Source organism: Engystomops pustulosus, chromosome 8 (genome assembly GCF_040894005.1).
Source record: "Engystomops pustulosus chromosome 8, aEngPut4.maternal, whole genome shotgun sequence".
Lineage (NCBI taxonomy): Eukaryota > Metazoa > Chordata > Amphibia > Anura > Leptodactylidae > Engystomops > Engystomops pustulosus.
Window position 1 is genome coordinate 107134699 of NC_092418.1, and position 23729 is coordinate 107158427.

General features: G+C 44.6%; 1 protein-coding gene across 1 annotated transcript in view; it reads right to left on the reverse strand.

Annotated features, from left to right (window-relative positions):
- Positions 1-23513, reverse strand: part of EPC2 (enhancer of polycomb homolog 2) — a 33205-nt gene extending 9692 nt beyond the window's left edge. The window contains exons 1-2 of the mRNA XM_072122199.1: positions 23320-23513; positions 771-930 (exon numbers count right to left, since the gene is read on the reverse strand). Coding sequence (XP_071978300.1) covers positions 771-930; positions 23320-23472 — 313 coding nt within the window. The 5' untranslated portion in view covers positions 23473-23513. The remainder of the gene's footprint in view (positions 1-770; positions 931-23319) is intronic.
- Between the last annotated feature and the right edge of the window lie 216 nt (positions 23514-23729).

The following is a 23729-nucleotide window of genomic DNA, read 5'->3' on the forward strand; positions in this document are numbered from 1 at the left end:
ATATTCCTCGTCATGTGATGTCACATAGGTGCACTGCTCGTTATATTGGAAAGTAATCAGAGCTGTGTGGTCTAACACCCTGTGCAACATTACAAGAACAGGGGATACAACGAGCCGTGCACCTGTGTGACCTCACATGACCAGGGATATATAACGAGCCGTGCACCTGTGTGACCTCACATGACCAGGGATATATAACGAGCCGTGCACCTGTGTGACATCACATGACCAGGGATATATAACGAGCCGTGCACCTGTGTGACATCACATGACCAGGGATATATAACGAGCCGTGCACCTGTGTGACATCACATGACCAGGGATATATAACGAGCCGTGCACCTGTGTGACATCACATGACCAGGGATATAATGACCCGTGCACCTGTGCGATATCAAACAATATCAATTTCAATTGACTCTACTGTCAATATAAGGCATATATCACTCTACTGCTATATAAGGCATAAACGTGAGATCCTGCCCATTTTCTGAGAGGACGTGCTACATGAAGACAAATATGCTTCAGAAATGATAGGATTTTTTGAATATTTTCCCTTCAGATGAAGCCTGAATTGTAAATCTTTTGATATGTGATATTATTACAGGAGAAGCAGTGGACACTGACAATAGACGCATGTGCCTACACAGGGGACATTGAGCTTGGGCTTCCTGTGCGGGCAGCCAGGTGGCTCGGCCACAGACGCGGCTTGTGTGATAACTGGAAGGATGACAGCCAGGCCGCCGCGCCGCTATAATAGATGAACTTACGCTGAATGTGAATGAACTGCTTGGGCTGCTTAAACTCTCCCTTGTACAGGCGACTGTAATAGACGACATTGCTCTCGGCCTCAGGGACGGGAATGACCATGCTTTCTTTCTTTTCTCTAAAAACTTGCTGTGCCGAGATAGCGCGTTGTAAGTGATGTTCCTGCAGGAGAGAAGAAGATGTCATTAGAATATACATCCGAATGGACAGAATACATCACATACAAACAGAACCAGCACCCAGCAATGCAGGAAATAGATTGGACCATCCTTCCCTGGTACTGACAACCTGTAATCTGTTGTCCCAACTTTAGGACATCAGTCATCAGCTTTAAAGTCCTCACTTCCATAGGCTATGTGTTCTTGGATACGGCCACGCTTCTGCTGTAAAATATGTGCCAGCTGCCAGGTACCTGCCGTCCACAATCGTAGTCTACTATGATGCTAGGAGTCCACGCGACTGAAAGCCGGATCATGGTACGGGGGAGTAGAATCAGAGAAGACCCTAATCTTTCAGATCAAGAGAAGAGTTATGTTTTGCCCAAGATGAATTATTTTTAGGGCACACGTTGCGTTTTGGCCTGCGTTTTCATTGCGTTTGAAATGCATTACAACAGCTGAGGAGAGTTGATTTACCCTATTACATCACAGTTTACATTTGTTAACGCTTTGTTAACGCATGTGTTAACAAACCACGTTTACAATGCGTTGTGTAAATGCAAAAGTTAACAGTAATGTAATTAGGCAAATCACCTCTCCTCAGCTGTTGTAATGCGTTTCAAAACGCAATGAAAACGCAACCAAAGCGCAGGGTGTGAACGTGCCCTTAGAGGCTGGAAGGGGAGAGTCATTTCAGAAGTTCATATATTAAAAGAGAACCCGTCATGCAAATTAATCAATACCAATACCTTTCTAGGTGCTATAGAATTAAAAGATAGGAACATTTCCCCCTGGAGCCTCCAAAAGTAATTAATCTCATGCAAAATCTGACTCTTCTCTGCACATTATCACATGACTTATAAATAAATAAAATTTCAGTCAAAGTACACGAGAGATATTTCATATAGAACAGGGAATTCTAGAAAGGGTATTATTACCCCTTCCTGAGGGGGGGATGGTAAATTTATAGGGTACAATCTGTTGATCTGTTGTCTGGTACTAGCTGCGAGGCGCGTTGCTCCATTTCTCCCATCATCAAACAGATAAATGATCAGTATTGACCTCCCCTCCTCCTAATGAGCGGCCGCTATGCGCGCACACATACAGCCCAGAAGCCCCTGCATATAAATGTGGACATATACCAATGCCCTCCTCCAAGTAACACCCACAGGATTCATCAAGAGGTGGATTGGGGATTCATGAGGGGAGGAGGGGGTGGGGGTTTTAACCATTTCCATCTATCCACCTTTAATCCCCGTTTCTGTGCTTTTGCTCTTCCTCTGACCTTATACCAGAGTCACACTGTAGTCGAGCCTGGTTCCCTGCGGTAATAGCCGACACCAGGTACAATGACACAAAGTGACCAGCAACCAGTAGAAGGGAGACAGTCGGTATGGACCCGATGGCAAAATACAGATAATTTGGGATACCCAGAATTTCCCATTAGTTATGGGGCCGCACACACACCGTCTACCATAATCACATAGTCTATACTGATCCCTACAACTGTGGGGCTAGACATGAATGTTTCAGGTAGCACCCCCCTCCTCCCAGACACATGCATGCTCAGCACATCCTTAATTGAATTAACATACTAAAAAAAAAAAAAATGCATCAGCATCATTTTCTTTCCAAAATGAAAAAGACTAGAGACCTACCCCATCAGTTACTTAAAGGGGTTATTCATGCTAATCTATTTGCCTTGTGGATTGTAGTCCCAGTCACAGCCAGGAGGGACAGGAAAACACAAGTAGCCGTTTTATGCACATGACTGGATTTCACATCTCTTTGGCCCTTAGAATAATAATAATTATTTATTCTAATGGTGGCCCATGTAGGAGGTACAGCCCCGCTTATCCATGGACCCTGAAGGAGGTATGGCCCCTGTAGAAGGTATGCCTCCCTTATCCATGGACCCTGTAGGAGGTATGGCCCCTGTAGAAGGTATGCCTCCCTTATCCATGGCCCCTGTAGGAGGTATGCCCCCTTATCTATGGCTCTCCTAATGGTGGGCACAGTAGGAGGTATGCCCCCTTATCTATGGCCCTCCTAATGGTGGGCACAGTAGGAGGTATGCCCCCTTATCTATGGCCCTCCTAATGGTGGGCACAGTAGGAGGTATGCCCCCTTATCTATGGCCCTCCTAATGGTGGGCACAGTAGGAGGTATGCCCCCCTTATCTATGGCCCTCCTAATGGTGGGCACAGTAGGAGGTATGCCCCCTTATCTATGGCTCTCCTAATGGTGGGCACAGTAGGAGGTATGCCCCCTTATCTATGGCTCTCCTAATGGTGGGCACAGGAGGAATGCCCCCTTATCTATGGCTCTCCTAATGGTGGGCACAGGAGGTATGCCCCCTTATCTATGGCCCTCCTAATGGTGGGCACAGTAGGAGGTATGCCCCCCTCATCTATGGCCCTCCTAATGGTGGGCACAGTAGGAGGTATGCCCCCTTATCTATGGCTCTCCTAATGGTGGGCACAGGAGGTATGCCCCCTTATCTATGGCCCTCCTAATGGTGGGCACAGTAGGAGGTATGCCCCCTTATCTATGGCCTTCCTAATGGTGGGCACAGGAGGTATGCCCCCTTATCTATGGCTCTCCTAATGGTGGGCACAGGAGGTATGCCCCCTTATCTATGGCTCTCCTAATGGTGGGCACAGGAGGAATGCCCCCTTATCTATGGCTCTCCTAATGGTGGGCACAGGAGGTATGCCCCCTTATCTATGGCCCTCCTAATGGTGGGCACAGTAGGAGGTATGCCCCCCTTATCTATGGCCCTCCTAATGGTGGGCACAGGAGGAATGCCCCCTTATCTATGGCTCTCCTAATGGTGGGCACAGGAGGAATGCCCCCTTATCTATGGCTCTCCTAATGGTGGGCACAGGAGGTATGCCCCCTTATCTATGGCCCTCCTAATGGTGGGCACAGTAGGAGGTATGCCCCCCTTATCTATGGCCCTCCTAATGGTGGGCACAGTAGGAGGTATGCCCCCTTATCTATGGCCCTCCTAATGGTGGGCACAGTAGGAGGTATGCCCCCCTTATCTATGGCCCTCCTAATGGTGGGCACAGTAGGAGGTATGCCCCCTTATCTATGGCCTTCCTAATGGTGGGCACAGGAGGTATGCCCCCTTATCTATGGCCTTCCTAATGGTGGGCACAGGAGGTATGCCCCCTTATCTATGGCCTTCCTAATGGTTGGCACAGGAGGTGTGCCCCCTTATCTATGGCCCTGCTAATGGTTGGCACAGTAGGAGGTATGCCCCCCTTCTATAAGCATTAATAGCACTCACTGACTGTATGGGCTCATAATACCATGTGTGCAGCCCTTGTCATGCACCGGCCGTCTGAGCTCCCACAATGCACAGCTCTGAGCCAAGGGGAAAGCAACAGAATATCATTAACCGGAACCCATGTAATAAATCAGAGTCCACAGGAATAAGAATTCATTGGTGAAAGTATAGTAGAAGATATGAGAGAATACGGAAACAGCTCCACGAGATGTCACTGTCTCCGTCTGCTGAAAAGCTAAACCCACAAGAGGGAGCGTTGTGATTCCTGCAGCCCCGGTCCCCCATAGAATAGACCAGGAGCCGGCATCAGAGTCTTGCCTCTTAGTTAAATAACCTATTCTTCAATCCGGGCACGTAGCGGCCCCATCCCCCACCACGACATGACAGCTCCGATGGCCTCGCAGAACAAGCAGCAATTTCACCCTCGGATCAGTCACAGAGCAGCCGCGCCATTGCTTCATATCATCACAATCTGCGCTTTCCTCATTGAGAATAATTCTGCACCATGTAACCCGTCCCATCCGATGGGCGCACTGACCGACCGGTGATCTCATGGCTAGTATATGCACATTTATGTACAAACGAGACGTCACTTAACGCTTTACAAACCGCACTAGAATGTGGAGTCCAAAACGATCCAAATGTAACTATGAGACACGTGATCCATCATATCAAGGAATTACATGGGGTTATTAATGGTTATAACCTCAGATTTCTTAAATAAACATAATTCCCGGACAAACTGCATTTTTCACTTGTTATAAATTAATAAGTTTGGAACCTACTGCCCCTCCAAACACAACTTTGGGTATGTACACTCAGGTTTTAGGATCATATTCATCCACCAATCCCATATTTTCTATGCAGAAATGTAAAACTGAGCCCTGGCCGCACATTGTGGTTTCTGCACAATTGTGAATACGCCATTTATTTTTGTATAGTTGAGATTTCTGCCACATTTGGATACAGGTTTCCCTCTTGTCCCTCTGCATTTTCATTTATGGGATTGTATGTAGGAATTGTTTTTGACTTTGTTTTTATTCTTATCATTGATTAAATGTATTAGTTTAAGGTGTTGTACCAGCTTTGATTGTTACCCCTTATACTCTGGTTAGGGGAGAAACCTGAACAATTGGGGGTTCTGGCTGCAAGGATCCCCACTAAACACAAGTATTGGGACCTCTTTCTCACTAATCGATGAGACGGGAGTTGGATTACCATGAGCCATTCTATACTATGGGAAATGGTGAAAATGTCACTGTCTATTAGAGTGTCAAGAGATACCGGGGCGCGGAGCTCGGCAATTTCCAATTTGTACATAGCATTGAATGGAGTGGTCGTACACACGCTCGACCCGCCGCTTCACTCATTGAGGACGAGACCCACATGATGTGACATTTCGGGGGCATTCTAGAACTACATGGGGTATTACTTCCCATACATAGAAAAATCAAAGGATATGCTGGTAGAGCTTATCTCATAGGAACACAATAGAGAAAAGAATGGGCTCTTGTTCATTCAGATGCCGTATTACAGAGGACATCTCCATAATGCGGTGACATATGGGAGAGCACTGCAGCTATAGGGACCACATGGCCGCCATACATACAGGCTTCATTCCTAACCCTGGCCAAGCCCCTTGGGAGGAGGGGGAATATTAGGACCTGTAGTCCAAATGTAAATCAAGTGCAAAAGACTAGAATAAACAGATGAAAAGTGAAATTTAAATTTTACAACAATTTTGGCTAATCCCAAAACCACACAGTGTTATCTCCTGACACGTGCATCTGGTCTTGGAGCGGAGCAGACTGAAAAGTGGTCATACTGGCTGTACAAATATTACAGGATGAGACTGAATAATATAATACAGATCATCCAGCTCAGGGGAAGAAACCAGGGATCAAATGGAAAAAAAAAAATAATACTCATAATCCCCTAATAGATGGTATCGATCCGCATCATCTACAGGAATCCTGGTACAATAAGACGAGAAGGAGCTGCGCCGCTAATGTTATGCCGAGTGCAAATGACCTTTCAGGCAGCGGCCGACTAATTGTAAGAGAAAAATCTAAATTAGCATTTGTATTAATGATGAATACTAATACCCTGCGGGCTCAGCACACACAGAGCACGGGCGCATATCAAGGCCGATCCCTCAGCGGCTTCACGTCAGCCATGAATAATGGACATCAGAGCGACTGCTCCGGCAAATAAATCATTAGTCAATACAGAGATGGACTCTATCCAGATGCATTTGGATATTAATACAGCGACCAACCTGGCAAAGCATATATAGTATATACAGGGTATTTTACGTCCTCCCCGTTATATCCTGCTCTCAGAAACTACCAGAGGGATTCATTATAACTGGTTCTGGTCTGGCAATTGAAGATGTACAGTGGGTGGTCCAGGAACCTAAAGGCATTCTACAAGCTTACAGGGGTCGTCCACTTTCAGAAAATATTTGATATGGTTTGTATAAGGAAGTTATTCATCACATCACATGGACAGATTTCTATCCACTGGAAGTAAAAATAGAAACTTTTACAGCAGTACAGCAAGCAGAGATCTAGTGTGTCAGGTCCACAGCAGCCTCCAAGGACTCTACTTCTCCCCATCTTCCAGGAGGCTGTGGTGATTTCATGCGATCAGATACATACACGAGGGTAGAGATTGCAGATGTAACAGAATATTAGATGATGTCATTCTGGTCACATGACTTTCAGTGCCCAATAATGTAACACAGCTTTCTCTCTCAATGTTCGACACAGCAGAATATCATAGCATTCAGCCCTGTCAATCAGGAACAAGGAGGCGGGGCAACGGCAGTAAATTTTTAATATGCAGGACTTGATTAGCGTGAATGCCTCAGTTTACAAAGTGATTTCTGTAACATTGTAGCCATGGAAAGGAACCATTTAGCGATAAGGGCAACGGTTTTTAATGAAGTCTTTATTTTGGGTGGGTTCTTTTAAAGAGAACCTGTTATGAAAATGAAGACCTGTCACCAGGATTGTATCCACAACAGTAAAACCTGCTGTTAAAGAGTTAAAAGCCATCCCCATATCAAAATCACCTGCCACTGAGGCACTGTAACCTAATATCAGTGGTTTTTGATATACAAATGAATAGACACGAGTCAACTTCTGAAGAAAGAGTCAAGTGTTCTCAAAGGAAGCCAGTGAAGCATGCTGCCTTCTTTTGTCAGCTCAGCGTCTCTTCACATCTTTACCTGAGCAGATAGGATGTCCCCTCCTTGTCCTTACCAGAATACAGGCGGTCCCCTACTTAAGGAAACCCAACTTACAGACGATCCTTAGCTACAGACGGACCCCTCTGCCCCCTGTGACCTCTGGTGACCTCTCTGGATGTTACTATAGTCCCAGGCTGCAATGATCAGCTGTAAGGTGTCTGTAATGAAGCTTTATTGATAATCCTTGGTCCAATTACAGCAAAAATTTTGCAACACAATGATAAAATATACAGTTTCGACTTACATACAAATTCAACTTAAGAACAAACCTACTAAACTCTATCTTGTACGTAACCCAGGGACTGCCTGTTTGTTAGTGCATTTAGCAGAGAGCACTGTTTGGGGAAACTGCAGATCATCTCACCATTTCATGCACCCCTAGATGAGCAAGTTGGCGGGGTGAACAAAAGACAAAGGCAGAAAAAGCTCGGGGAATTTTAGGGGTTTAAACAATGACGGTAGCACCAGACTAAATATTCTAAATTAAAATTTAAAAAAAAAATTCTTGGAATAATGTTTGGATATTACCGTATGTGCCCCAACTATACAAAGACTTCAAATTTTACTGATCACAGAATTCCTAAATTGAAACTTATATATCAGCAAAAATGCTCCCAAACCTTATTAGTAAGTGATTGACCATCGCTGTGAGCCTGATCTGGGCGAAGTCGGGTTGTTAACTGACCCTTCAATTAAAGCTACAAAATAATTATAAAAAAAAAAAAAAAAATATGATAAAACGCAGTACAATTTTTTTTTTACCATATATATACTAGAGCAGTGGTGGCGAACCTATGGCACGGGTGCCAGAGGTGGCACTCAAAGCCCTCTCTATGGGCACCCGCACCATCACCCCACCGCAGAGTTCGCCAGACAAGACTCAAGACCTCTTGCAGTCCCAGGGAGCCCAGGATCCTAGAAGGAAGCTACAATGATAACCAAAGCTTTTTCGCCTTCTTTCTACTGTATTGGAGATCTCGGGTGCCTATACAATGTGACAAAGCAGGGAGTAATAAGTTACTGTTTAAATTGTCGCATTGGCACTTGGCGAAAAATATGTGGGTTTGGATGTAGTTTGGGCACTCTGTGTGTAAAAGGTTTGCCATCACTGTACTAGAGTATAAGCCGATCCGAGCATAAGCTAAAGCACCCAATTTTAACTTAAAAAAACTGGGAAACCATATTGACTTGAATATAAGCCTAGGGTAGGGAGTGCAGCCGCTACTCTCTAATAAAATGTCCAGCAGAGTGCACCCCCCATTAAGGTCAGGTCCAGCAGAGCGCCCTCTTAAAAAGAATAAATATACTGACTGGAGCTGAGCCCTGGCGACCTCTTTGGGTTTCGACTGGGCCAGCAGATGCAAGTCTTAGCCGTGCCATAGTTTGTGTGTCGGCAGATCTTATACACGTGCATCTGCAGGCACAGTCAGGAACCAAAAGAGGTTCGCTGGGGGTCAGAGCCAGCTAGCATTTTCTGTGCTGAAAACCTCGGCTTATAGTTATACACTCACCGGCCACTTTATTAGGTACACCTGTCCAACTGCTCGTTAACACTTAATTTCTAATCAGCCAATCACATGGCGGCAACTCAGTGCATTTAGGCATGTAGACATGGTCAAGACAATCTCCTGCAGTTCAAACCGAGCATCAGTATGGGGAAGAAAGGTGATTTGATGCCTTTGAACGTGGCATGGTTGTTGGTGCCAGAAGGGCTGGTCTGAGTATTTCAGAAACTGCTGATCTACTGGGATTTTCACGCACAACCATCTCTAGGGTTTACAGAGAATGGTCCGAAAAAGAAAAAACATCCAGTGAGCGGCAGTTCTGTGGGCGGAAATGCCTTGTTGATGCCAGAGGTCAGAGGAGAATGGGCAGACTGGTTCGAGCTGATAGAAAGGCAACAGTGACTCAAAACGCCACCCGTTACAACCACGGTAGGCAGAAGAGCATCTCTGAACGCACAGTACGTCCAACTTTGAGGCAGATGGGCTACAGCAGCAGAAGACCACACCGGGTGCCACTCCTTTCAGCTAAGAACAGGAAACTGAGGCTACAATTTGCACAAGCTCATAGAAATTGGACAGTAGAAGATTAGAAAAACGTTGCCTGGTCTGATGAGTCTCGATTTCTGCTGCGACATTCGGATGGTAGGGTCAGAATTTGGCATCAACAACATGAAAGCATGGATCCATCCTGCCTTGTATCAGCGGTTCAGGCTGGCGGTGGTGGTGTCATGGTGTGGGGAATATTTTCTTGGCACTCTTTGGGCCCCTTGGTACAACGCCACAGCCTACCTGAGTATTGTTGCTGACCATGTCCATCCCTTTATGAGCACAATGTACCCTGTAACATCTGATGGCTACTTTCAGCAGGATAATGCGCCATGTCATAAAGCTGGAAGCATCTCAGACTGGTTTCTTGAACATGACAATGAGGTCACTGGACACAAATGGCCTCCACAGTCACCAGATCTCAATCCAATAGAGCATCTTTGGGATGTGGTGGAACGGGAGATTCGCATCATGGATGTGCAGCCGACAAATCTGCGGCAACTGTGTGATGCCATCATGTCAATATGGAGCAAAATCTCTGAGGAGCTTCCAGCACCTTGTTGTATCTATGCCACGAAGAATTGAGGCAGTTCTGAAGGCAAAAGGGGGTCCAACCCGTTACTTGCATGGTGTACCTAATAAAGTGGCCGGTGAGTGTATATACTGTATATGCAGAGTTTGTTACCGATTAGCATTTGTATTATAGAAATCTAAAAAGTAAAATTAATGAAGGATTCAGTGGAAAAATAGAACCAGTTTTTGGGACTTCCAAGTTAAAATTTGAGCTCTGACAACCTAAGAAACAATGGAAAAAAAAAAAAAAAAAAAAAAAGGGGGCCAGCGCTTGGCCAGTGATCTTGTGTGTCCTTGTATACAGGGAAGGCTGCGCACCACGCTCTGGTTCTTGCAGTATGGATGCACAAACCCTAAAAACAGATGTAAGAGGAAAGAAATAGCATTTCCCGCCGTTCAGATATAAAGGATGTGAAGCTTCAATGCTGCGATTATTCTTGAAATACAATTTTTCTCTTGGTCGTTTGTTCCCTTGAGTCGATCATGTGCTGGGTCATTGTGACTCACAGAGTCGGGGCTACGGCAGAGAAAGCCTGAAAAATTGTCTGTTTATCAAGAAACGCTAAAGAAGCCTTCAAGAAGGAAGAGAATTTATAACTTGCATGAACCGAGGACAAGGCTGGAGCGGGTCAGATCTGCTGCCCTATGCGAGGTCAGGATAAGAGAGGAGTGGACTCGGCATTGGCCCGGACACATTGCCAGCCGAGCAGCCAACCCGGAAAATTGATGCCCCTAACAGCTAGCCATGGCTACGATTGCTCAGGGGGGTCCCTCTGGCCTAACATAGCCATGGTTAGTAGTTAGGGGCGTCCATTTGCCAGATTGGTTGTTCGGCTGGCAATGTGTCCAGGTCGCATTGCCAAACACAAATGTGAGGGCTGCTTATATCTAGCCAGGATATAAAAGGGGAGAAGAAGCTGACCTCTGATATTTAGGGTAACTGGGGGTTAAAAAAAAAAACAGAATAAAACCTTATTCCTAGTAGAAACAGAGCCCAGGCCCCCCTGCCTACATAGCAGGGAGGACGTCTACATAGGGTCATCATTCACTATAGGGGTTATTTATAAAGCCCCCCCCCTTTCTTTCTTTGCAACTTTTGTTGCTGTTTCACGAAGTCTGCCATGTTATCAGTGAAGAACCTAATGTGTCATAAGTTTCCATATGTGGATGTAACAAAGTTGCAAATTATGGCAAAATCCCATTTTTTGTGCAAATATGACTCCAGTCCAGAGGAGGCGTAGGCAAGGGGTTAATTAAACATTTGAGACTTTTGTGAAACTTTTCAGACAAAATTCTCTAAAACCCAACAGCCTCATTTATCAACCACCGAGATAAACCAGTATCTCCAGCACTCCCATTCACTGCCTAGCCATTCTCATGGGGTGTCCCTATATAATTGTTATCCCCTATTGTGTGGATAAGGAATAACAATCAAATTTGGTCCGACCCCTTTAACCCCTTAAGGACGCAGGATTTTTCCACTCATTTCTTGCTCTCCACCTTCAAAAATCCATAACTTGTTAATTTTTGTACAGAGCTGTGTTTGTGTGTAACTCATTTTACTTTCCCGTGATGTTATTTATTATAACATGCCGTGCACTGGGAAAAATTTTTTTCAAATATGAAAGAAAAAAAAAAACAAAAAAAACACACACACATGTGCGTCACGTTCTTCTGGGCTCAGTTTTTACGACTTTCACCCTGCGCTCCACATAACATGTCCACTTCATTCTTTGGTTCGGTGCGATCGCGGTGATACCAAATCTATACAGGTTTTATTGCGGTTAAATACATTTTCAAAAATGAAACAAACGTGTATGAAAAAAAATAAAAATAATTGTTGCCATCTTCTGACGCTAATAACGTTTTGATACTTTGGTGCACGGAGCTGGGGGAGGTGTCATTTTTTGTGAAATGAGCCGACGGTTTCATTGCTACCATTCTGAGGATTGTGCGACATTATGATCACTTATTACATTTTTTATGTCGTGTAAAATGGTTTAAAAGTCGCGTTTCCGACTTTTGCCCTCCATTTCCTGTTTTGGAAGTCACTGCCGGCAATAACCGCTTTTAGATTTTGATAGATTGGGCATTTTGGGACGCGGCGATACCTAATGCGTTTGTGATTTTTACCGTTTATTATGTTTGATATCAGTTCTAGGTAAAAGGGGGTGATTTGAATTTTTTATATTTTATTAATTTTTGAATTTCTTAAACTTTCCCCCCCCCATTTCTTAAACCCTCTAGGGTACATTAACCCTAGATGGTTAGATGGTTCCTACCATAAACTGCAATACAACTGTATTGCAGTATATGGCGTTTATTGCATATGATTCATTATAATGAGCCACTGGCAATGGCATACTGCTAATGCTTGCTCAATGAAGAATCTTTAAAGGGGATTGTCCACTTTCAGTTTGTGTAATGAAAATGTATACGACTTTACAATACTCTTTCTGTATCAATTCCTCGCTAGTTTCTAAATCTCCGCTTGCTGTCCCTCAATAGGAAACTTCATTGTTTACTTCCAGCGTATAAAAATCTGTCCCTGGCCATGTGAGGTCACACAGGTTTGCCTTCATGTAGCACGTAATCTGGAAGGAGAGCCTCAGAAAATGGGCAGGATCTCAAGTTTTAAGCCCAAGTCACATGGTGTAATGGAAGCTTTGAAGGAATCATCTACTTTCAGCAATTGAAATTGATATTGTTTGTAATGTCACAAAGGTGCACGGCTCGTTATATCCCTGGTCATGTAATGTCACACAGGTGCACATCTCGTTGTATCCCTGGTCACGTGCTGTCACACAAGGTGCACATCTCGTTGTATCCCTGGTCACGTGAGGTCACATAGCTCGTTATAACCTGATAATTCTCTTAACCAGTGTGATATTCCATGACCATGAACAGAATTCTGTCCATTGGCAGTAGACAATGAGACTTCCAATAGAATGACAGCAAGCAGAGATCTAGAAAACAGCTTATTGGAAAATTGTAGAACTTTTACACAAACAATATCAAGTAATGAGAGTTGAGCTTATACTTACTTTCCCTGGCGCTCCGTTGTCCTGCAATGTGCCTCCGCTTGTATAGAGAAGCAGGACACGCCGGCCTGACCACTGCCATGCGCCAGACACAGCGTTAGAGTCGTGCTGTAGCCGGAAGTTGTCGGATTGAAGCACCTGCCTCTAAACAAACAGAGGCACGGTCCTGATGGGAGACAGCCCCAGAGAAAGCAGGTAGAAGATCTTTTTTGTGCTCTTAGCCCCCGCTGGCTTGTTATATATTTTTGTTTAATCCTGGACACCTTTAAAGGAAATCTACCATTTGATTTCATGCTTTATGAACCAAACATACCTAGGGAATGCTGTAGCAACACTGCTGCAGAAACACATCTTGTTTAATCCCTGATCCAGGTGGTTTTGCTCAAAAACAATTACAACATTCAGGATAATAAGGCTCTGTCGCTCCTGTGCTGGGGCTCAGCACTTGTCCTCTCAATATAAGTAAGCCCTGCTCCAGAGAATGATGTAATCACTGTGTTGAGCCCGACAGGCAGAAGTAATCCAGTTCAGGTTGATTAGTCCTGTCTGGACAGTTCAGGGACTGAAAGCAATCCAGCTTTCCCAAGATCCTGAATGTTATAATAGTTATTTCAGCAAAACCACTGATCTCCATCGGACAGGATAACGTTGGTCCACTTCTCACTAATAAATGAAGCGGCAGATTGAGCAGGTGTCCTGCCACGACATTCTCAGACAGTAATCTGTTCCATCTCTGAAATTCCCTGTTGATAAGAAATAACCTTTAACTAACAATCTACCTATGGATCCACGAAAATATTTCTTGTCCGAGATACACAAGCAATGACAGGACGGAATTTCAGCAGCCGCATTATCTGAGGTCAATGTTCATGGAAACACAATCCACATCTCAGTGTTTGAGCGGAATGTGTGTCCTGCGGGATGAACTTTATTTACCTCCTCTAGGAAAACCCCATTAGAAGAAGCCACAGACACAGATAATGCGATCAATACGGCGCCGGTGTCTGCGCTACCATAACCGTACCAGAGATCCAGCGGAAGAACATATAGAGATAGAGGTCTTCCCAAACCAGTTATCCCTCAGAGTTTTCTCGTCTGCCATGTGGACTGCATTCTCTAACCCGAGGCTGCGTTTACCCGTTCTGTGTGAATAGTGTTTCAAAAAAAACAAAACAGGGGGAACAGGGAGGGTCTCAGACTGATCGCATACGTGTGTCTATTGAGGCGCATATCCAACGAGGCCAAGTACCTTCGTGTTCCCACTGGATTTGGTTTTTGCAATCCACTGGATTCACACTGGTGTGTGTAGCGTTTGTTTCAACTGCGCATTTGTTTTGTTAAGCTTCCGTCGTTACAGGGGTTTTTTTTTTTTTTTTTGCACATCCAAACAAAAACTAGAGGTTTAACATTGGTTAATATCACACCTGGTTCTCCAGCCTCATCAGTAAAAACAAAACAAAAAACAAACCCGTCATCAGTTTTTGTTTGCGTGAAAAAAGTAGGACAGGTTTCAACGAAGAGTGGAAAACAAAGTGGAAAAAATATGAAAACAAAGGCTCAGTAACGCATCCGTGAGAATCGCTGAACTATGGAGGTGGAAAACAACACCAGTGTGAAAGAAACCCCAAGATTGTGTTTCCATGACAACTGGGCACATACATAAAGAAGTGTGGACTGCTTTAGGGGACCATGTTGTTTTCCTTAGGGATGACTTTTCCTTTTGAGGCAGAGTTATCCTTTGGCGAACCTAGAATTGCATAACCAGCGACTTCCTGTTGTGTAACTGCTGAACTCACTTCCCTGATATTCATAATCAAAATACCCTCAGTCCTGCTTCTCCTGCCACTACTTGTGATATGCGAGGGATTCCAGGTACAGTGAGCATTGAGACGGATTGAATAAGAAATATTAAACACATGAATGTGAATCCTGGACCATGGCTGGATGTGATGGAGTGAACACTGTTCTGAGGATGGGAGTCCAAGCATCACAGTTATACTTGATGTAAGGAGCCACAACAAAAATTGTAGACAGCAGCTGTGTAATTATTATAGTTGAGCACTGTTTTCTGGGAAAGCAGGGACTCATTATTGTATATAGTGGATACCCACCACCACCCTGTCTAATTCACAGACCTGGTCTTATTTTACAGGAATCCCTTAAAAAAGTTGGTAACCCAAGTATTTAAAGAAAAATCTACCACTTCGGAAAAGTAAAAAACACCTAGAAATACTCACCTCCGCTCTAGGGTATCACCCAAAAAGGAAAAAAAACCCATCCAATTAGCCAGCCGGAGCACAAGAACAAGATGTCCGGGGCTCCAGGCTGCTAATTATGCACGCCCCTGCGCCTCCCTCTCCCATGCTGGGTGTATGGGAGGTGGTGCATAATTGACAGCCTATCAAGACTAGCAGACAACAGCGCCGGGATCAAGATTGAGAGGAGTGCATGTCAGTATTTCTAGGTGGGTTTTTTTAAACTTTTCTGAAGTGGTAGATTTCCTTTAAGATATCCCCTATCCACATGATAGGGATAACTAGCTGATTGATGATGATACGAATGTCGGGACCTCCACTGATCATGAGAACACAGCCCTCCAGAGACTGTGGATCTTGTTCTGACTAATGGACGAGCATGTGAGCTCTGGACCGCTGGGGGTCTTCACCAATAAACTCAAGATCCACCAATTCTGTAGATAGAGGCATACATTAAGAGCATGGACATAGATAAGAAAAATAAGATATAAATACACAGTGTTTGCGCATATATACTATTACTTACACACAATTATTACATGTGAATAACCACAAAGGGTTAATGATGGCTGGTATTCTGACAATCAGGCGCATGTAGAGGTATTACTTAAGCATACTCCACTCCCCATAATCATATAGAACTACTACGGTCTTCCACAGGTATTTACCAACACACAAGGTAAACACTTGTAAAATGTGATGTCACTGTCTGAGGTGAAAGGACAGGGACTGTTGTGTAACTGGAGGATTACAATGCAAGTTAGGACAGTGACTCATCTGTAGAAAACCTCCCAGCCTATTACTACTGAGATAAGCCATTGTCATTCATCCACAGCAGAGAGCGGAGCTTCCATACTACACGACAGTCACCTGCCAACAACTGCACAAAAGTGAACAAACCCACAGAATGGAGATGGCACTTTCCATAGCAGAGCTCTCTGCACTCATATTAGGCTCATGCGGTGTGCACCCGTAATATAGCACCCACACAAATCTAGGTGTACAAATATCTTGTGTACCCCCTCAGCCTCATAGACTGTAAGCTCTTGTGAGCAGGGCCCTCACTCCTATTGTTCCACATGACTGTTTGTTCTTTGTAATGTAATATAGTTGTATATGTCCCCTATGATTTGTAAAGTGCTACAGAATTTGATGGCGCTATATAAGATTATTATTATTATTATCTATGGTCTTCAATTATAGTTACTGCTGGTGAAGAAAGAGAATCGGACACTCAGGCTGTTTTCACACTAGCACATGATAAGTCCCGCTGCAGTAGGGGTTGCATACGTTCCCATGCCTTACATCGGGCAATACGTCCATCCATTTTGATTGATTGATTGCCAACCGTACCGCGCCGTAGCAAGAGATAGAGCAGGGTCCATTCTCCACCAAACGTACAGGCTGCACTTCTCCTCTACTGCACGCTGTTGTGTGCTCGCCCAGGCGTTCACGTGTGAACGCACCCTCAGCGATGCGAGTTACTAATTAACCCCTTCCCGACATTTGACGTAATAGTACTGCATCACGGGAGGTGCGTTCCCGCAAAATGCAGTACTATTACGTCATGCTTCTGGCACCGGCTCCTGAACGGAGCCGGCGCCAGAAGCTGCAGGTGTCAGCTATATATTATAGCCGACACCTGCCTCTAACACCTAAGAGTTAATAAAATCTCATCAATAAGCTAATGACCCACTAAAATGAAGTTTTTGTAAAGTGCATCTCATGTCGCAGAAAATAAGCCCTTATATGTCCAAATTGCCAAAAAAAAAAAATTGTATCGCCAATAAAAATTAACAATGCATAATCTGCTCTGAATGGCGCAGTTCCCCTACGATGCCCTGGCGTGTGCCCATACAGCAGGTTACCACCACATATGGGCATTACTATACACGGAAGAGATTGGGTATCAAATTTTGTGGAGCGTTTTGGTATTTTATCCACTGAGAATTTGTACATTTTTTGAAAAACACATTCATTTAGCCAAAAAAATTTTACTTTCAAAATTGCATCCGATTTTGTTTTAACCCCTGTAAAACAATTAAAGGGTTAACAAACTTCATAAAAGTAGTTTCACGTACGTTGAGGGGCGTAGTTTCTATAATGGGGTAATTTATGGGGTTTACTTTTATTTAGGTCTCTCAAAGTGATTTGAAACCTGTGCAGGTCCCTCAATAGCAGGATTTTGCGTTTTTTATGAAAATGTGAAAAATCGCACCTAACGTTCAAAGCCCCATAACATCCTACAAAAATAAGACTATGCATAAAAAACCATGTCCACATAAATTAGACATTTAGTGAATGTTAGTTATTACGTTTTTTTTGCGGTTATGACTATGTATGGAAAAAGTAGAACATTTTGAAGTTCAAAAATCAAAAATTTTTCCAAATTTTCACCAAATATCTGATTTTCTCATAAATAAATGCAAAACATACCACCAAAATTTTTCAAATAACCTGAAGTACGATGTGTCACGAGAAAACAAATTTTAAAATTACTTGGATATGTTAAAGCGTTCCGAAGTTATAACCACTTATAGTGACACAGGGCAGATTTGAAAAAAATGGGCCGTGTCAGGAAGGTGAAAAGTGGCTTCAGCGTTGAGGGGTTAAAGGGCTTGTGCCTCAACAGACGGAGTAGAGGGATCAATATTGGGTTTGTGACTGGGAGAAGAGGGGACAGAAAGAGTCCTAAACCCCAAGATACCGAATAGAGAACGGAATCTACTGGACTGCAGGATTGTTGGGAAAGTCCAGTGTATGGAAGCCAGAAGTGGCTCTTACGGCGTCTGTCAGCTCCCTGGGAACAAATATTCTTTAAGGGGTCGTCCAGCTACACCAAGTTTTCTCCTATCCAGAGGATAATGACTTGGTGACTGGACCCAGGGTCCGTTGTACCCGCAGATGAATAGGATGGGTGGTTGCACATGCACCCGATGCTCTGATCATCTCTAGGGCAGAGGTAGTGGAGCACAGGGGCTCGTCTGCTTCTGTCTGTGGCATAGACAGTGAATGGCGCAGCTGCAGGAATCTCACCTTCCGCTCCATCTACTTGGGGTACAGCAGACCCAGGTCTCATGGGTGGGGGTCCTGTAGACAGAGGACAACCCCTAACAGTGGCCTGAATGCAGAGAAATCTTCTATTTTATGAATTGTAAAAACTCTTGACTGCTTCTGGTCACATAACTATAGGCCTGGAGGTACATTTCCATGCAGCGTGCGGTACCGCACACTTACATAACGCCGCGCGCACACCGCATCGGGGAGAGCGCGCCGAGCACAGGAAGACAGCGCCTCCCTCAGCCAATCACAGCGGCGCGGGTCACATGAGGAGGCGGGCTTACCAATGACAGCAAACAATCACCGCCAGCCAATTGCCGCGCGGGGGGGCGGGGCTGAGCGTTCATTCAAGGCACGCGCTTACTATGATTCCGGGTGACGTCAGCGGCCCCTTCCCTCGCTCACTACACACAGTGTGACAGCCGGCGCCGGGCGCTACATGTGACAGCGCTGTCAGCGCAGCGGCCACACAGGAAGGACACACAGCTGCGTATGCAGCGCTATACGAACCTGCCATTACACGCTACACACAGACCCTGCGCAGCCCAGGCCAAGGCTCTGTTCACATTACTATTGCGGTTTCTATGGTTCGGCTCTGTCTCACAAATGTGAATAACAGCAGAGTCGAATCCAATACATGACGTGAAAAACCCCTCAGACTCCAATCAAGGAGGTCCAGTGGGTTTCCCCTCCAAGTTAAATTCTTGATGGAGTAATCGCAGCTTTTAAAGGGGTCGTCTCAAAATCCAATGTTACCGTCTGTGCACAGGACAACCTGCTGCAGAGGGGAAGGATGACTGGAGCCACAGGTCACACGTGCACATTGCTGCTCCATGCATTGTCTATGACATAGGAGCAGGACCTTGTTGTCAGGATCCGTGTCGGTCCTGCTGTCATATGATCAAGATCTCCTGGGTCACACTATAGCGGTATGTATATACGTGCAGACGCTAAACTATAGGATTATTTCATTTGTACTGTTGGCATCTGTGTACAATATATAGATACACACAGAAAACCGTTTTGAGATCATCAGACGAAAAGCAAAAAAACAAGTTCACAGATGTTATACTGCACAACCAGTAACAAATGTATAACAATTACACGATAAGAATATTAAAAAACACACACAATGTAACATTTTTACTCAGACAATGAATCCCATGTATGGATCAACTTGTTGCCAAACATGAAGCACAAGACATGGGAGCTGCACCTCTAAGAATTCAAAGATCCCTTACACTACAGATTCAGCAATATAAACAATCAGAATCTCATAGATAGAGGAAAGGCAGCCAACAGCACATCAAACTTACAATGGACTAGTGCTACAAATGGATGAATTTTCTTTGCGCGCACCCCCCCTCCCCCCATCATAAAGCTCCAAAATTCCTGTAACAATCCAAAATGTCCACTTTATAATACCGCAATATAAGGATAAAACCAGTGACCAGAGCTTCGGCCAGAGATTTTCTCTCTCTACTGCGCTACAAACTGGTGTGAACTTTAGTTCAGATCTATAGGCATTTCCCTCCTTTTTGGTTGTATGCAAAAATAAATTATTTTAAAAATACATTTTAAATAAAATTTATCACAGACTAATAACACTATGACAGCAAGTGTCACTTGAAGCTGAAAATAGTGGGAATTTAAGCCCTTTTTTAGGTACACTTATTCACAAAAATAATTAAAACAAACAATAACATATTATACCGCAGCAGACTTTTCAAATCCAGTTATACTGCAGCAGAAATCAGGTGCATTTCCGTATAAATTACCGGCACACGGATAGGATTTGTGCGAACTCCATTCACTCTGATGCGACAATAAGTAGCTGTTGGTGAGCTGTAGACGACTCGCAGTGGCTATCCAGCAGTGATATGCCATGCAAGACATAACAATTCACCATGTTTGGATTTTTGGTGTCACAGATAACCAGACTGTGTATTGCCAGATACAGCCCACACCTTTCCATCCAAGGTGTCATGACCACCTATGAGGTGTGTAGTAATTTACAATGCCGACCTAGGCCGAGTTTTTAGGGATTTGTTGCTGGGTTTGTTTCTGCAGCATCTGCATGGACTTATTCATTCAGAAGAACAGTAACAGAAATGATGAAAGATTTGAATATCCTCTAAGAGTTGTTGCAGATGAATGAGGTCAGTCAGTCCGAGAAGCGCGGACCGTTCAGAGGACGGAATTATGTGCATCATATGTCACTATGGTTCTCAGAGTCCCGTCCCTGGTAGTGTGGTCAGTGCATAGAATAGAACATGGTACATGATTACGCGACCGACCACGCTTGTCTGAACCTGCCCTCACAAAAAGCTGGAGGACTCCTACAAGATGCCAGGACTCCTCAGGGGTTAATGCTATTTGGGGCACAGCATTGGTGATCCGTACTTATCTAGTGCTCATCTATTATACACTACACCCACTCCATTCAGAGAATGTAAGCTCTGACCATCAGGGCCCTCATTTCTACTATTATTATTCTTCATTGTCTTATTTTGTCTTTATACACGCCCCATGATCTCTACAGCGCTGCAAAATATCAGGGCGCTATACAGGCAGTCCCCGGGTTACGTACTAGATAGGTTCTGCAGATTTGTTCTGAAGTCGAAATTGTACACAAGTTGGAACTGTTTATTTTAGAATTGTAACTCCAACCAAAAAATTTTTGGTCTTTATGAAAATTGTATTTTAAAACTTTTGGGTTGTCATAAGAACCAGAATTAACAATAACATTTAATTGAAGACATTTTTGATAACTTCTACAGCTGATCATTGTAGCCTGGGACTAAAGTACAGTAAATCCCCAATATCCAGAGGGCCGTTTGTAAGTAGGGGACTGTCTGTATAAAGATTTATTATTCTAAAGTGTGGACAGCTGTTCTCTTGACTGCCGACCCAGTGAGCTACTTATTGTACCCATCTTGTGAACAAGTGTCGATAAAGGAGCAGCCCCTTTAAAAATTAAAGGGAACCTATTAGGGAAAATTGGAACACTAAAAGACCCACATGTCCTTATGGACTGGTGTTTTAGTGTCTCAAATCACCCTGTGTGAATCTTTTTCTCTGTTGGTGCATAAAAAACTAAAACAAATAAACATACTTCCAGAGCACTCAGACCCTGTACTTTGTGGCAAGCGAAGCCAGCGTAATATATCACTGGGCAAGCACTGTAGGTACGCTGGGGTATTATCCCGCTTCACCAAAGCATGAAGAAAAGGGGCCTGGAACCAAGATCCTCAGATGTCAGTCCGACATCCCTTATGTAGGAGATTTCCCATACACACCTGTCCCGACCTAAAGGGGTTTTCCCACTAAACAATATAGGCCCCATCCACAGTATAGGGGCCAACTTGCTGTTTGGCTTTGGTCTTAGTGATGTGACCCAAACAGATTACAAGAACCTCCGTCAGACCCCTCACAGCTCCCCGAGATGAGTGGAGCAGGTGGCCACGCATGTCCATTCTCCTCCATTCATCTCCATGGAACTGACGAAAACTGATGGAAGTTTGTTTATTTATACAGGCGGTCCCCTACTTAAGAACACCCAACTTACAGACTGACCTCTGGATATTGGTAAATTACTGTACTTTAGCCCCAGGCTACAATAAACTACTGTACCAGTTATCACAGGTGTCTGTAATGAAGCTTTAGTGCTAATCCCGGTTTTTATGACAATCCAACATTTTTAAAATCCAATTGTCACAGAGAAAAAAAAAAGGAAAAATTTAGCTGTGGATACAATAATATACAGTTTCGACTTGCATACATATTCAACTTAAGAACAACCCTACAGAACCTATCTTGTGCGTAGCCTGGGGACTGCCTGTATCTGTTCTAGGGAAAGGTGGGCGATTTGAAGTTTTATTTATTTTTTTAAATTATTTTTAAGATACCCCCTAGGGATCAGCCTGTTCCAAACACCCACAGCCGACATGTGACGTAGTAATAGGTCAGCTGTAACGAAGTTTTATTGATAATCCTTGTTCCCATGACAGCACAAATTTAACTTATCCTCTACATAACCCAGGACCTGCCTGGAGTGTAGGATCCTAAATCCACCCGACAGATCGTCTAACTCTTCATGGTGCCACGACTCTACACAAGTCAATGCTACAGGATGCGCTGATCTATAAGTGCAGAACGCACATATGTGACCCGGCGCAAACTATATCCATAAACTATACAAAAAGTTACACGGCTGCAATCACACGTTGCGTTTACATCACGTAAAGATTTTATGTAAGAGCAATGTTAACACTGTAAATGCCAATGAGTTGTGTTTACAATGCGTGAACAAATGCAATGTGTGAACGCAGTCCCATAATTTGCAGAAAAATAAAAAAAAGTCATAACCACATTGATGAATGTCTGTAGTTGTGTAAGTGATGGGACAGGAGCCCGGGATCATCTATGGTGACATTTCCCATTGCATCTGTACATAAACTTCTAAAAATGCCCTAATGTGGTACAAAAGTAAAATATACGGGATGTAATAGAAAAGAACAATGCAAACACTTGATAATTATACGAGGTTTTGCTCTGGCGCTGAGCTGCTGCAGCGCTTCTTCCGTAAATCAGCACATGACAGGAGCAGCGCACATCAAACCTGCCGGGCAGCGCTTACGCTCTCTTCCTATTCACAGCGCAGGTTACGCTCACGCCGAGCGGCCCGCACACTGTGACGTAGGACCTGGACGCCACAACATGGCGGCTCCCGCCAACTACGCCAGCCAGGGCCGTCCACCTCCCCTACGTGACGTAAGCCAGGCAGGAGAGCGCGCGCACTACGCAGCCGGCCGGCGTAACTGCCTTTCGTGAATAGCAAAATGTCTGACAAAAGGATTACCTACCGATTCCTCCTCCTTCTCCATCCCCGTGGGCATCTGCGGCACGGCCCGGTTAATGGACACGCAGTCATTGAGGTCGGGCATGTCCTTGCCCCGGTAGATGGGCAGCGGCTTGACGGCATCCAGTGCCCGCGCTCGGAACGACAGTTTACTCATTGTCGCCACAGCCGGGGGAGGGGGGGCGAGGAATAAATAAAAAAAAAAAACACTTAAAATTGTCGGTCACAAAGACCCCCCCAAACCGCTCGAGCTCACCCCCCGCCGACTCATGGGGCCCCCGAGACACGGTGAGGGGCGGAAAGAGGCGCTCCGGGCGGCGGCTCGTCGTGCCTAGATCCGGGTTTTGTTGGCTCGATCCGCTCCCTGCGCCATGGCAAACATGGCGGACATTACCAAGGCGGCGAGCGATCCCA